We start from the raw sequence: 14,424 nt of genomic DNA, 5'->3' as shown, positions 1-14,424 counted from the left end.
GCTCATGTGCCCTCACATCTCAAGAGCTGGCTGAAAGACACCAACCTGAATGGGATTCGGATCCCCATAAAGAGCATCTCTGGAATAAACCCGACCCAGTCTCTGCAGAGGGGGCACTGGAAGCGATAAATCCCTGTGCACAGAGCCTGTTTCTGCAGCAGAAACACGAAAAACGTGTGTGTGAGACGGGCCTGATGCTGCTGAGCACCTGTGGTGCCCATGGGGTGAGGAGAGGGCTCCTACCTGGATGCAGGCCCGGTGGAACCAGGCTTGTTTGCAGGCTGGGCACACCATGGTGCTGTATGACCTGCTGTCATCCATGGGCTCCATGCAGAAAATGCAGGTCGTGTCCTGCACAGGTGCTGCCTCCACTGCCTGATGTGGGCGGTGCTCCCAGCAGAAGGACCTGGGGGAAGATGGGAGGGATGGGCAAGGTGAGAAGTGCTGTGAGAAGGGGCAGAGGAACAGGAAAGAGCCCCAGGCCTTGGCTGTGGCTCTGTCAGGCTGCTGGGAGGTGTCACAGCGCGTTCCTGGCTTCTTTGGCTGGTGCTGACAGCAGGGGTTGGAGGCCCACAGGCAATGACTGGCAGCCCTTACCTGAACTCTCCAGTGTACTGGGTGATGCATTCACCCTCCAAGGCGCAGGGGAAATGGAAGCTGCGGTCACAGCCTGGATCTGCGCAGGTAATGCTGGCCCCCAGATTGCCACAAACGAAGCAGAGCTGGAAAGAGCAGAGCAGCCCCCATCAGCAGCAGCCCCAGGGCCTACGCAGCAGACCCCACACCTCTGGGCAGGGAACAGGATGAGGGCAGGGCTGGGTGGCACTCTGCAGAGCTGCCTGGTGAACTGGGCTGGTCTGCAAGAGCAGGAATTTCTCTTGGAGCTGCTTGGAAGGGCTGGGATTGCTTTCTTTGGACCAGGCTAAGCTCGCCATGCCTGTCCTGTCACAAAGCTCCCTGTTCTGGTCCGGTGCTCACCATCTGCTCTGCCTGCCTCATGGTGCGTACCAGATCTTCTGTGCGAAAACGTGCCTCACTGTTACCTTCCACAAGTTCACAAAGACCATTGGCAAATAGCTGTACAAGAGGAAAGAGCATGATCTTGTTAGGGCAGGAAGCAGGGAATCCCTGGTCAGAGGAAGGTGTCAGGAGCCACGTGGGAACTCACCGCACAAAAAGTATGGAAATAGAATCCACCGTTCTCTACTTTGTGCCCAAGGATGCTTGAATCCTCATCCACTCGGCCACACAGCACGCATGCTGGAGAAGGGAGAGTAACAGCAGTGAGCACCTTGTGGGGCCAGGTGTCCCCGGGGGCTGCCCCAGGGGCTGCTCCGTGCCGGCCGTGCCAGCTGAGGGGCAGGGCCAGAGGCTGAGGAGAGGAAGAGGCATTGCAGGCCCAGCGGTGCCAGCAGCCAGCCACAGCTCAGCCGCGGCTGCTTGGCCAAGGAGCAGAGCGGCACGGCCTGCCCCCGCCTGCCCTCTCCACTGCAGGCAGACCCCCAGCCCCCCTCTGCCCGGCAATGGGGAGCTGCGTGCAGGGATTCTTTACTCTCACCTGGCTCCCTTGAGCCTGCGGCCTCCTGTGTCCCCACACACACCGTGTGCGGTGACGGCAACCACTTGCAGAGTGTCTGTCCCATCAGAGCTGGGCTTCGTCCTCCGCGTGACAACCTAGGGGAGAAGCGGGACGAGGCTAAGTTCTCAGCTCAGGCCCCTGAGCGCTGGGGAACCTTCCTCCCTGAGCAGCCTTGGGCAGCCCCTTCCTCCCTGCTCACCTCACCAGGTCGCACTGAGCTCGGCCTGAGCCCCGCAGCCTCAGCTCTGTTCCGCACCCTGCGTGTCACAATGGCCGTTCCGTGCCACCCTCTGTGATGCCATCACACCTCACAGGGGCTGAGGGCACCCAGGCAGCAGGGCGGAGGCTCTTGCAGCCAGCGCAGGGCGAGGGGCCCGGTGCTGGACGCAGCCCCACTGGAGCCCAGCGTGTTGGTGCTGCTGAAGGCACTGGGCGTCACGTCCACCCTCCTGGCCCCACCTGAGTGCTGCCGGGCCTGTGGCTCCATCAGTATCCCAATCAAGTGTTTACGTGTTTCCATGACTTTTTGGTTGTTTGCTGCTCATTACCTCTCGTTACAATAAATGACTCGATTCACAGGATCACAGAATCCCTATGGTTGGCAAAGAGCTCTAAGATGACCAAGTCCCACCCCCCACCTGCCCATGTCCCTCAGTGCCACATCCCCACGGTTCTGGAACGCCTCCACGGAGGCTGACTCCCCCAGCTCCCCGGGCAGCTGTGCCAGTGCCCGACTGCTCTTTTAGCAAAGACGTTCTTCCTAAGGTCCAACAGGGTTCCCCTGGTGCAACTGGAGGCCGTTCACCCTCGTCCCATCGCTGTTACCTGGGAGAAGAGGCTGACCCCCCCTCTCTACAACCTCCTTCCAGAGAGTTGTACGGAGTGGTGAGGCCTCCCCTGAGCTTCCTCTCGACTGAGCAACCCCAGCAGGGGGGCTGGGGGTCTGCCTGCGGTGGAGAGGGCAGGCGGGGGCAGGCCGTGCCGCTCTGCTCCTTGGCCAAGCGGCCGCGGCTGAGCTGTGGCTGGCTGCTGGCACCACTGGGCCTGCAATGCCTCTTCCTCTCCTCAGCCTCTGGCCCTGCCCCTCAGCTGGCACGGCCGCAAGGCGCTCACTGCTGTTACTCTCCCTTCTCCAGCATGCGTGCTGTGTGGCCAAGTGGATGAGGATTCAAGCATCCTTGGGCACAAAGTAGAGAACGGTGGATTCTATTTCCATACTCTTTGTGCGGTGAGTTCCCACGTGGCTCCTGACACCTTCCTCTGACCAGGGATTCCCTGCTTCCTGCCCTAACAAGATCATGCTCTTTCCTCTTGTACAGCTATTTGCCAATGGTCTTTATAAAGGTGTAGAAGGCAATATAAATGTGATATAGATGTGAGGGCACATGAGCTGTCCTTTGTAAGGGACTGTCCCAGCAGGCCAGGTCCTTTGCAGCCATCAACATGGCCCTCAGCATCATTGGGAATCTCGAACTGGAGACAGGGTGGAGGGGGAGGGATTCCTTGGATTAGTTTTAGTCCTGGAGCAGCGGGTGCTCATCACATTCCATCCCTTCTCTGGCAGAAGAGAAGAGATGACACTAGAGGACAACAACGCCTATGCAGCACTACTAGAGAGGCACAGGAGATGCGATGCCAGTGACTGCTGTTACCCACGCGGCAGGGAGCACGCAGAGGGAGAGGGGTGAGTTGCCTCAGCAGCCCTCTGGGGCTCTGCGTGGGATCACGGCCTCGCCACAGCCTGGGGCAGCGCGGACTGAGCACCAGAGCCATGCCGGTCACTCCCTGGCTCAGATCACTTTGTCCTCATGGCCACAACCCCTTGGTTTCCCCAGGCCCTGGCAGCTGCTCCTCTGCAGCTCCTGTGCTGCGCAACGCACTCATCGGCGCTGTTCCAACTTGAGTCAGAGCACAGCCAGCTGGGAGTGCAACGCCTGTGCTGGAGAGGGCACTGGTAAGAGGCAAACGGACATGTGCTGCTGGGCTGGGGCCAGGCAAGGCCTGGCAGCGGCTGCTCAGAGCGGCCTTGCTCAAATCCCTCTAGCCCTGGACAAATGGGAGCCAGTTCCACCCCGTGGCTGTAATTCCATCCTGCTCACCTTCCTGCCTCCCCTTACAGCCTCCGGCAGCAACTCAGATCTTCCTGGCTACAGCACCATCAGCCAGCAGGAAATGGAGCCATCCCAAGGCCCTGCGACACCAGAGAGGAGCAGCTCCAGCACCACCAGCCAGGCACCATTGGGGCCAGCTGACTGTTCCCGCGTGCCTGAGAGCGGCGGCCTGTCCAGGCAGCGCAGGACAGACCGGAGGAGAATCCGCCCACGTCTACACCGGGATGAAAATGGCTTTAATGAGCCCCAAGAACACCGTGGGAGTAGCCATAATGCTGCCCCAATTGCCGGGAGCAGCGCCCTAAACTCTGCCAGCCAGGGGACATCAGAGTCCTCAAGGAACTCCCCTGCAGTTGGCTACAACCTCCGGTGCAGACAGGGGCAGCGGGCCCAGACAAGAAGCCGCTCTCCCTTGCAGCGTCGGGCCCCAGATTCTCCAAGCCAACCCCGAAGACGGCAAACACGTGGGAGCAGGCAGGCACCAACCCAAAGTGCTGAGAGTGGCACCAACAGATGCACAAGACGGGGAGCACCGCGGTCCTCAAGGGCTTCCACAGCAGCGGATGGAAGCCGGTCCAGACAGCTAGGGCGGGCCCGGACTCGAAGCCGCTCCCCTCTTGAACATCGGGCTGCAGAGACCCGCAGCCAGCCCCGAAGATGCTGCAGGAGCTGCTCCAGGCGGCAAGGACCAGCCCAGGGGCGAAGCCGCTCCCGGGTACCAGCCCAGGGACGAAGCCGCTCCCGGGTACCACGCTGGGCCCCGAACATCAACAGCCAGCCCCAATGATGTCGCAGGAGCAGCCATGTGCAAGCTCCAATTGTATCCAAAGTCATCATAGTCCATCACAATAAAACTGAGAGTTCCATCATGCCACTGTCAGTTTTGTTCCTCTCTGCCTTTCCCGAGGTGAGCAGCTGTAGAGGTTGCAACCATGGGGATCCCTTTCCCCCAGCACCCAACCCACTCCCTCCTCCCTGCGGCCCGGCTCAGGCTGAGCTGGGTTCTGGCCCTGACTCCGGCGGCGTGCAATGTTTCCAACACGCAACGGGAGGCCAGGCTGGCAGCTGCGGCCCCGTCCTGGGGGCGTTTCCGTCCTCTTGGGCACGCCGCTATTTTTGGGACAACAACCCTGGGGCTGCTGCCGGCTGTGGCATGGGCCAGGACCCGGCATTTCCTCCTGCATTCGGGCAGTGCCACAGGTCTGAAGGCTGCTGCTGCTCTGGGGATGCCGCCCCGCAGGGGGTGACGCAGCCCATCGAGCGCGTGAGCCACACTCCTCTGTCCCAAATTCCGGCGTCACGCCTCCTGTGCGAGCAGTACCAGTGCTGCCACTGCTTCTAAGCAGGATGGCCACCCTCTACTTTACAGAGCCGGCGGCTCTGACTGGAGCGCTGCGACTACGGCGCACTGTACGGCACCGCAGGGAGCGGGGCGGGGAGCTGCGGAACGTCTGCGACCGTTATTGGCTCTTCCCCGGCTACCGCCCTCCCCCCCCGGCTCCGCAGAGCCGATTGGTTGCCGCCGCCGTCACTCAACTTCAGGGCGGGCTTCCTCTCCACGGGCGGCCACTGGCGGCCTTCTGCCGCGTGCGTGCGCGTTTCGTCCGGCAGTGCCCGGCCCGCCATGCCGAGTGAGGGCGCGCCAGGGCGTGGGCCGTGCGGCTGCGTGACGTCATCATTAGGCGACGCGCGGTGCGCGGGCTGCGTGTCACGTGAGCGGGGTGGGGGGGCTGCGGTGTGAGGCTGGGGATGGCTCCGGGGCTCGGGATGCGGAATGGGGGTCCTTGTGGGGCTGGGCTGTGGATCCTGGGGACTTGCGGGGTCCCGCATGGGTATGGGGCGTCTCGGTGGAGCCGTGAAGGCCTGGGCGCGTTTTGGAGGTCGCTTGTGACTGGGGGTTGGGGGAAATGGGGCTCTCGCGGGGCTGAGGGCAGCACGGGGCTGTTTTTTGGGGTGTTCCTGTTGGACTCGGGACGAGGGTCTGCCAGTGGTACGCGGCCTGCATGCCTAATGGAGTCCATCTCCTCTCGACTTCTCTTCTTCCTCTTGTTCCCCTCTCCCACACCATGGCTACCCGCCTTTCCCCCACGCTGATGCTGGACGCGGCCTTGGAGAGCAGCTCGCAGACAGAGCTCAGGGGAAATACGTCAAAACCCCCCTGAGCGAGGCAGAAGGTCCCAGGGGAGGCGTCGAAGAGCCAGGAGGAGGAGGATGATGGGGCCCGAGTGCCACTGTCAGCAGTGTCCCTGGCGATGTTCTCACTGCTGCAGCAGCAACTGGGGGAAAGCGCGGGGCGGCTGCAGGGGGTTGTGGCGGAGGCACTGGAGTGCAGTTTGAGGGGGGCCATGCAGCTGCTGGAAGGCCTCGAGGAGCCCTTGGGCCAAGCCCGAGCTGAGGCGGCTGCCTGTCGTGGTAATGTACACAAGTAATAAACGTTACTTCAATTTTTAATGATTTTTTACTGTAAGGTATTAAAAAGAAAGTAACAGTAATATAAAACCAGTGGGATATATGACCTTGTTGTGAAAGTAACATATTAGTTCAGATTCAATGGCAGTGATTGCAATTCTCAGTGAGTTGTCAAGGTGTTTGTCAGAGATTCTTGATGAAATTTTTCTGTGCTTCATCCTTGAAGACACTTGTTCACAAATGCACGTACAGCCAAACAGCAGTGACATGAGTATGGTGTGATTGTGAAATAAGGAGTGTTTCTCTCTGGTCAGAGAGGGCTTATCCAAGTTTGGTAAAGAGACATGATCAGATTTTTGATTGCAACTTTATAGATTCCGCTTGCAAATCCACAGGGAATGTATTCATGTCGATAGAAAATGGAGTCACAACTGAACTAGTGATTTTTTTTTTTAGGCAGTTATGTTGAAACCTATTCTCACATTCCTTTATCACAAAAGAAAACATGGCTGCATCTTTTTTGTTCTCATAGGACTGTAAGCCAATGTAATAAAATGCATAAACTGGTTTGCCGTAACCTGAGCTGGCGCTGCGCTGTGCCCTCCCTGTCCCTGCTTTCAGCCCGGATCAGGTTCATAGCACACTGATGAGCAGGCTGCATTGCAATGCAAGCTGTGCTGGGCCATGGTTTGGACGTGGCTGCTCTAAACAGCTTGATGTCTGCCCTCCAGAAGTCCAGGACAGCAGTTCTGCTGACCCCCCTGTATCCCATGCAGACTGTATGAACACTTGGTAGATCCGCCCCTTGGAGGCCCTAACTTCCACACAAACCTTGTAACAAATGAAAGCCCCATCTTATTGACAACCTGTATCTTGTGGAGACCCTATTCCCCCATGGGGACCCCATAACCCTTGGAGACTAGCCCCACTACAACCTATACCTCATGAAGCCCCCATGGAGACCATATAATCCCGTGTAGAACCCACCTCCTCAGGCCCCACTCTGCCAGACCCAGCCCCCAATCTTGCAGCTTGAGCCTGATGTCGCCGATATCCCAGATGACCTTGTGTATCATGGATATTACCACCTCCCGCTCCCTTGAGGCCAATGCAACAGTGGAATTTTGTCAATAAGCATTTGATACTGCCAGAATTTGGTACTTTTAATGTTGATCTTCTCACACTGTTGGAGGTTATTATTGGAGGGATAATTCCCTGCCCTGGTGTGTTTGGGAATTACAAGAACTGAATGGCTGAACCACAAAGGTCAATTTAAATGAAATGAATTAAATGATGATAGGGAAAACTGTCCCTGTACATCTCTTTACCTCTGGAAGCAATTGCTGCTAATGCATTGCTCCCAGAGTCCACCGAAGAAAAGTGAAAGGGAAAAACAACGGGTTCAGAGTCTCAAAGTTGTCCACCGAGGACAGAAAAGTGGGAAAAATTGATGACAAATATGGGAAGAATGAGTGAAAAGGGAACAATTCAGCCCCAAGTGTGTCAAAAGTGATAATACTCTGGTGTCAGCAAGGAAGGAAAATTGCCCTGAAATTGGTCTTTCGGCTCATTGAGGGCTAATTATGTGATAAAGCATGTACCATCAGTATGAAAATGAGATTGTAATGAGACAGAATCTTCCAGTCCCAGAAAGAGCAAGCCCAGAAAAGATGAAACCAAGTACCCAATTAGAAACTATAAAAAGAGATCACCTTGTGATCATCTCTTTTATATAACATCCATGTAGGAGTAACTGTGCTTCTATCTTGGGTGGTGCTGCCTTAGCAAAAGATTGCTAAGCTCCTTGTTCTGCGGAATTAGGATGGAAACCTCTGTGAAGGTTATGGCTCCATGTGCTGGCACACAGAGGTTCATGCTGGTGCATGAACCTGGTCCCTGATGGGATAACAGGATGGTTCTGGGGTCAGCGCTGTGGCAACGGGGACTAAGGGGGTGCTAAGGGGGATCTCCTGCAGGTTGGTTGGGTTAAAGACTACCCAAGCTCTGGGCTCCCTGAGTCATTTAGAGCCCATCCAAGGGCTCATCTTCCCCAAGGCGTCCATGAGCTGAGCTCACTCAGAACCTCCCTGAGATGGTTTTTACTGTCCCTGGAGGTTCTGGATGAGGTGACTGTTGGTATCCTTCAGAGCATCCAGGAAGAGATCCTTGCAGGCGACGTCCTATCTGGGTGTGAAGCTGTAGAGGAGCCGCATCTGCTCCTGCATGGTGGACACTGCTCGGATGTTCTGGTACCGCTCATTGCTCAGGACGTGCCCGTACAGCCGGTTCAGGGCACTGCTGACTGATGTCACACGTTGGATCAGCTGCTCTCGGTGCTGCTCCACAAAATGCAGCCCTGCTGTCAACGGTTTACGGGCTGGTTCCGTGACGAGCGGGGCGGAGGGATCTGCAGATCCGCGCCTTCGGAAAAGGGAAACAGGGGACCCCAAAATAATTAAAAACAGCGGCACTGATCTGAGGAGAAACAAACTAATTTACTAAATATATTATTGGAATGCAAGATAACACACTATAATACAATATAATCAGAATTGAAGCTAATAAATCAAATATAATGAGAGAGAGAATGTCCGAAAGGTGGATAGGCCTCACCACAACGCTGAGGTGAGATGCGCAGTCCAGTTGAGCAGCAGGGAGAACGGAGCAGCGCCCACGACCACGAGCAGACGAAAAAGAGCACATCAGGTGACCTTGCCAGGAGTTAAATCTCCTCTCCCTGACCACAAGGTCCCCTGGGGAATGCAGTTTTCCTTCTCTTCTGAGCAGGTACCCAGGACTTGAGCATTAACAGTTAAACTCCCAGTGCCCCACATGATGTTATGATATGGAATACCGGAAACCAAAAATCACAAAACCATGATACCTGCTACGATAGAAGAGTGAGTGGTTGGGTGCTGCTGCTAAGTAGGAAACATCCCACCTTTGCTAAGACTGAAAGATGCTTATCACTGCTTCTTGTTTGCTCTTGGCATGGCAGATTAAACCATCTTGTATCTTCCTCTTCTGCCAAGACTTTGCACAAGGGAACAGCCCAAAGGCAGAACTCATCCCAGTCCTCCTCACCTCAATCTCTACCTAGGTTTCTGAAGTATTCTTTCTGATTTGACATCATGGCCTCATGGCCTTCCCCTCCAGCTCTCTGGGGTACGTTAGGGAGAACAAAGAAACTCTCTCTCCACACTGGATTGACCAAGACCTGGACCTCCAGGCCAAACCCACTCCCCCTAAAGGAAGAACACACCTGAGTACGAAGGAGGAAAAGAGGCAGCTGGAGGCTCAATGTCCCCTAGAGAAGAGCAAAAAGGAGAGTGGAAGGTACCAGATTGAAAAAAGGAGGCTTGGACACACACCCTGACAGATGTCAGCAAGTCCTGCTCCCTTACCAAACTTAAGGCCTCATTTCAGGCCTCACTGAACCCAGGACTGCAATCATGTCCTTCCTACCTGCCCTCGGGAAGGCAGCCCACAGCGGGTCACGCTCCTTTTCACCTTCCTGGGCGACCTTCATCAAAGAGAGCTGCAAAGAGAGCTGGAGGTCTTTGTTGTAGATCTCGGTGTGGAGCTGGCGGCTGTCTGATGTCAGGTAGATGAATTTCAGCTCCTGGCAGAAGCAGGTTGGTGTGTCAGAGCATTGCCATCCTTCACAGCAGTTGTGAGGCACGTGGCCCAACTCACTTGAGGGTTTATCTCTGCCTGTGAAGGACCAGATGCACGGTATCATGTGTTAGAGTTCAGCAGTCGTTTGGTCTGGGGAGATTTGTTCATCAAGAGTGAATAGCCTCATCTCTTCTCATCCTTGTCCACCACCTGCAAAAAGATTGTACATTGACCATGGGGAGAAATGATGATGGGTGAAGTGAGAGAAAAGCAAGGAGAGAAAGCGAGTAGGAAGAGCTACAAGAGATCTGGCAGGCAGGATTAGCATCGTGACTTGTGGGAGCCTTTTTGCCAAAGGCTTGCTTTGCACATGAACCCCATCTCTCCATGGAGGAACCCATCTCTTGACTGCGCAAACATGACCATCTTCGGAGCCACAAAATCAAATATGGAATCAGAGCTGCACTCACCTTTTCCAGGCCGTGGTTGTTGGGGATGAGGTAGAGGTGAAGGGTGACGTTGGCAGCCCTGATGACATGGTAGAGCAGCACAAGGGAGTGCACGCAGATGAAGGGGAATGCGGCAGAAAGCAAGATGACTCCCATGGGGGAGAAACTGGGATCTCTCAACTCTGTGTGGAATGGCTTCACTGCATTGGGCTTCTCCAGGAGCATGTTCCCATTGAGGACATGGCCGATACGCATCTCAGATGTGTTCACATTTCCTTCTGAATAGTCAAAATGTGTCACAGATCAAATTGTCGTACTGGGGAGAGTGCAGATGTTCCCCCAGGGCTGTTTCAGCCACCAAGCCATCATCCTCACTGTGTTACCTGTGAGACACAGGAAATGAAGGAGATGAATGGCCTCGACAGCACCCAGCGTAGCATGGATGTCGAACACCAGTCCAGCCTCCATCCATCCAGCGGGGATCCCATCAGGCAGGTGACATTCCCAGAAGGAGTACTCGTACTCAACAGTGGTGGCTGTCCTCACCAGGAACTTGAGCTCTGTCTCAGCACAGCGGAAGAAACCAGCCTGAGGGAAATGAGCTCTGTGCAGCATGGAAGGAGAGGAGAAGTGGACTGTCAGGCTGAACGCCTGGCTGTGGGATCACCCTGCCTTCTGTTGGCCATTTCTCAGGACAGGGCACTCCCAGCCACCATGTGCTCACCTGTATGTCTCTTTCTTGCCTTCTTTGCCTCTAGTAATCTCTGGCTTCACTTCTTCTGCCCTGTCATCCTGAAGAAGAAACAGATAAGCACAGACATGTTTAGGCTCAGTGTTGGAGACAGTTTTGCTTAAGCAAGTCCTCATCTCTGGAGGAATATGAGAGAAGTATGGATGAGGCATTTAGGGAAGTGTATAGTGCTGGACTTGTTGTGTTAGGTGATATTTGGACTTGTTCTTATGGCTCTTTTCCAGCCTACATGATTCCATGAATTCTGTGACTCTGTCATTCTATGAATCTGTGATTCTTTGGTTCGATAATTCCATGTTCAGGCAGGTTAATGGTTGGACCCAATGACCTGAGAGGTCTCTTCCAACCTTAATGATTCTAGAATCGTATGACACAGTCCAAACCCTCCAGCAGGGCCACCCAGAGCAGGTTTCCTAGGCCCGTGTCCAGCTGGCTTTTGAAGAACCTCAGAGAAGGAACTCTAGAACCCCTCTGGGCAACCCAGTGCTCTCAGGCTTTCCTCATGGCAGAAGTGCTCTGGGCCCTGAATCCCTGGTGACCAACACCAGAGATGGAATTATGCAAGGGTGGCCCTGTTCTGAAAAGAGCAGGAGAGTCCAGCACCTTACCTCTGGCCAGGGACATGCCATGCATTTGGCACTTGAGCGTGTGCCACTGTCACTCTCCATCTGTGGAGGCTGATGTTCTGGAGGTGCACACGGTGTGAACAGATTTTGATTTCCCATCAGTTTTCTCCAATTTGTGTCTGTGGTCCCAGATGTTGCTGTAAAGTAACACAGTTATCTCCTGTATCTCTCCATCCCCACAATCTGCAATGGCTTCTTCCCCTCCACTCTGTGCTTGCATTTCCCTCGTTATCATAGAATCCCAGAATCATTTGAATTGGAAGAGCCCCTTAAAGGTTATCTAGTCCAAACCCCCTGCCATGAACAGGGACATCTGCAGCTGGATCAGGTTGCTCAGTTCAATCTGACTTTCACTGTCTCCAAGAATGGGCCATCCAACTACTCCCTGGGCAACCTGTGCCAGTGCCTCACCAACCTTAGTGTAAAAAAATTCTTCCTTTTACAGAATCTAAATCTAAATCTCCTTTAGTTTGAAACTATTTCCCCTTGTCCTGTCAAAGCAGACCCTGCTCAAGATCAAAGCAGGTCCTAACAAGAGAAATGCATTTGGGCAAAAGGATGAGGGACTTGCTTTGGCCTGTGAAAACTGTAGAATCACAGTGTCATCCTGCAGTGCTGAATGCATAACTGATGGAGGGGACGCAAATGCCAAGGATGTCTGGACCCTTGTACATCTTACTGCACAGACTGGAATTGGGAGGGGACATTGGAAGGGTGATGTAGTTCTCCGACTACCGAGACAGACTACCTTTGGTCTCCTTAGCAGATGTGCCCTGACTCACCTCCTTGGTGAAGCGGTTAGGCACTCCACCCTCCCATTACGGCAAGGGCGAGGAGACAAGGCCAGCACCGCCAGCCCGGCGGCATCCCCAGAGCAGCGGCAGCCCTCAGACCCGTGGCACCGCCCGAACGCACGAGGAAAGCCCGGGTCCCGGCCCACCCACGGCCGGCAGCAGCCCCGGCTCTGCCCGCGCGTGCCAAACGCGGAGACGGCCCCGAGGCCAGAAGCGGGCAGCCTCCCACCGAGCCGCCGGCCCCGGCCCCGGCCCGCAAGGACGCGGACGCGGCCTCTCCGCCGAGCCCCCCCGGCTGAGGTCGCGCTGCCGGGAGCAGCCCCTGTACCGGGCCCCGCTCGGCACACCGCCGCGCGTGGGCTGAAACTGAACCGGAGCCGCTCCGCACGCACCGCCGGCACCCCGCCCCCGCCGCCGCCGCCGGGCTACGGCGAGCCGCGAGGGCCGTGCGAGCGGGCGGGCGCGTTGCTGGGAGACGGGCGGAGGCGCCGAGCGGACCGCGCTCCGCACCCGCGCCGTGAGTCCGCGCGGGGCGTCCCCGGATGCGCGGCGGCCAGCGAGAGCCGGAGGGGGAGGGAACGCGCCCAGATGGGCCGGCCGGCGGGGGATGGCGCGGGGACACCGGCCGGAGAGCGCTAGGTGCGCGGCGGAGTGCGGCCGACGGGCCCGGAGCGGGCGTGGGAAGGAAGGTTTGCAAAGCTGGAATTAGACGAGGCCGCTAACGCGCCGTGTTGCGAGAGCGAAGGGGGCTGCGACCGCGTTCGGGGCTGCAAGACGGCTGTGGCACGGCAGCAAAACGTCACGCGCTGCGCTGGGTATGTTAGGAGAACACACTGGGTGCAGGAAGAGAGCGGCGGGCTGTTTCTCTGGGCGGTTGGAGCGAGTAAGTAAAGGGTTGCCATCCCGCTTAGAAGCAGTGGCAGCACTGGTACTGCTCGCACAGGAGGCGTGACGCCGGACTTTGGGACAGAGGAGAGTGGCTCACGCGCTCGATGGGCTGCGTCACCCCCTGCCTGGCAGCATCCCCAGAGCAGCAGCAGCAGCAGCAGCAGCAGCAGCCTTCAGACCTGTGGCACTGCCCGAATGCAGGAGGAAACGCCAGGTCCTGGCCCACGCCACAGCCGGCAGCAGCCCCAGGGCTGCCTGCATGTCCCAAACACAGCGGCGTGCCCAAGAGGACGGAAACGCCCCCAGGACGGGGCCGCAGCTGCCAGCCTGGCCTCCCGTTGCGTGTTGGAAACGTTGCACGCCGCCGGAGTCGGGGCCAGAACCCAGCTCAGCCTGAGCCGGGCCGCAGGGAGGAGGGAGTGGGTTGGGTGCTGGGGGGAAAGGGATCCCCATGGTTGCAACCTCTACAGCTGCCCACCTCGGGAAAGGCGGAGAGGAACAAAACTGACAGTGGCGTGATGGAACTCTCAGTTTTATTGTGATGGACTATGATGACTTTGGATACAATTGGGGCTTGCACATGGCTGCTCCTGCGACATCACTGGGGCTGGCTGTTGATGCTCGGGGCCCAACGTGGTACCCGGGAGCGGCTTCGTCCCTGGGCTGGTACCCGGGAGCAGCTTCATCCCTGGGCTGGTACCCGGGAGCGGCTTCATCCCTGGGCTGGTACCCGGGAGCGGCTTCGTCCCTGGGCTGGTACCCGGGAGCAGCTTCATCCCTGGGCTGGTACCCGGGAGCGGCTTCGTCCCTGGGCAGATTGAGCAGTTTTTGGTGCTAGATCTTTCTTAGTCTTTTTTTTTGTTTGTTTTGATGTTCTGTGTGCATGCCAAAGGTACAGACAGTTTGCTGCAGACAAGACTTATCTAAGCGAAGCAAATTGCCTTCCTTTAATCAAAAAAAAGGCAAATTAGCATAATTGTTCTAGGAAAAACTGCTGCTGGGTTAAAACAGAGGAGTTTTCATACCACATTATTATTGATGTGTTTTACTGTCATTAGTAAATAAATATATATAAATATTAAGTATATAAAGAGAGTAATTTAAAAGTAGAAGGGCTTTGCTGGACTTTGTTTTGCCTTGTTTTCTTTGCTTTCAAATCAAACATTAAGTGAACCAGTGAGTCTAGACATTGTTATAAG

The 14,424-nt window shown here is 56.2% G+C and overlaps 2 protein-coding genes across 4 annotated transcripts; both read right to left on the bottom strand.

Annotated features, from left to right (window-relative positions):
• Positions 1-2: 2 nt before the first annotated feature.
• On the bottom strand, positions 3-1,754 carry LOC125698559 (G2/M phase-specific E3 ubiquitin-protein ligase-like). The gene is given in 6 exon segments (XM_048957025.1): positions 3-216; positions 218-406; positions 598-722; positions 979-1,077; positions 1,169-1,260; positions 1,559-1,754. Coding segments are annotated over 6 exon segments (804 nt in total). The 5' UTR covers positions 1,644-1,754.
• A 5,500-nt stretch (positions 1,755-7,254) lies between these two features.
• On the bottom strand, positions 7,255-12,741 carry LOC125698873 (NACHT, LRR and PYD domains-containing protein 1-like). 3 transcript variants are annotated; one of them, XR_007379353.1, is made up of 7 exons: positions 12,326-12,741; positions 11,526-11,680; positions 10,891-10,958; positions 10,550-10,770; positions 10,188-10,444; positions 9,565-9,927; positions 7,255-8,520 (listed from the first exon to the last, which is right to left on the bottom strand). XR_007379353.1 is itself a non-coding variant. In XM_048957780.1 (6 exons), the coding sequence occupies exons 2-6, from the start codon at positions 11,640-11,642 to the stop codon at positions 9,901-9,903; spliced, it is 690 nt and encodes a 229-aa protein (XP_048813737.1). In that variant the 5' UTR covers positions 11,643-11,680; positions 12,326-12,741; the 3' UTR covers positions 8,576-9,900. The 3 variants fall into 3 exon arrangements, 1 of the variants encoding a protein (XP_048813737.1); XR_007379354.1 differs by lacking the exon at positions 7,255-8,520 and having other exon boundaries at positions 8,576-9,721; positions 9,796-9,927; XM_048957780.1 differs by lacking the exon at positions 7,255-8,520 and having other exon boundaries at positions 8,576-9,927.
• Positions 12,742-14,424: the final 1,683 nt, after the last annotated feature.

The sequence above is a fragment of the Lagopus muta genome, chromosome 11 (genome assembly GCF_023343835.1).
Source record: "Lagopus muta isolate bLagMut1 chromosome 11, bLagMut1 primary, whole genome shotgun sequence".
Lineage (NCBI taxonomy): Eukaryota > Metazoa > Chordata > Aves > Galliformes > Phasianidae > Lagopus > Lagopus muta.
The sequence above is the reverse complement of the archived record's forward strand: the minus strand, read 5'-3'. Positions and strand labels throughout refer to the sequence as shown.

What these genes read in the sequence shown, in the direction of transcription:
- LOC125698873 (XM_048957780.1), bottom strand. Translation starts at nt 11,642, where the DNA reads ATGGGAAATCAAAATCTGTTCACACCGTGTGCACCTCCAGAACATCAG. An exon ending in TGGCATGTCCCTGGCCAGAG is followed by an intron (nt 10,959 to 11,525) that starts GTAAGGTGCTGG and finishes TTTCTTCTTCAG; the next exon opens with GATGACAGGGCAGAAGAAGT. An exon ending in ACAACCACGGCCTGGAAAAG is followed by an intron (nt 9,928 to 10,187) that starts GTGAGTGCAGCT and finishes ATCTTTTTGCAG; the next exon opens with GTGGTGGACAAGGATGAGAA.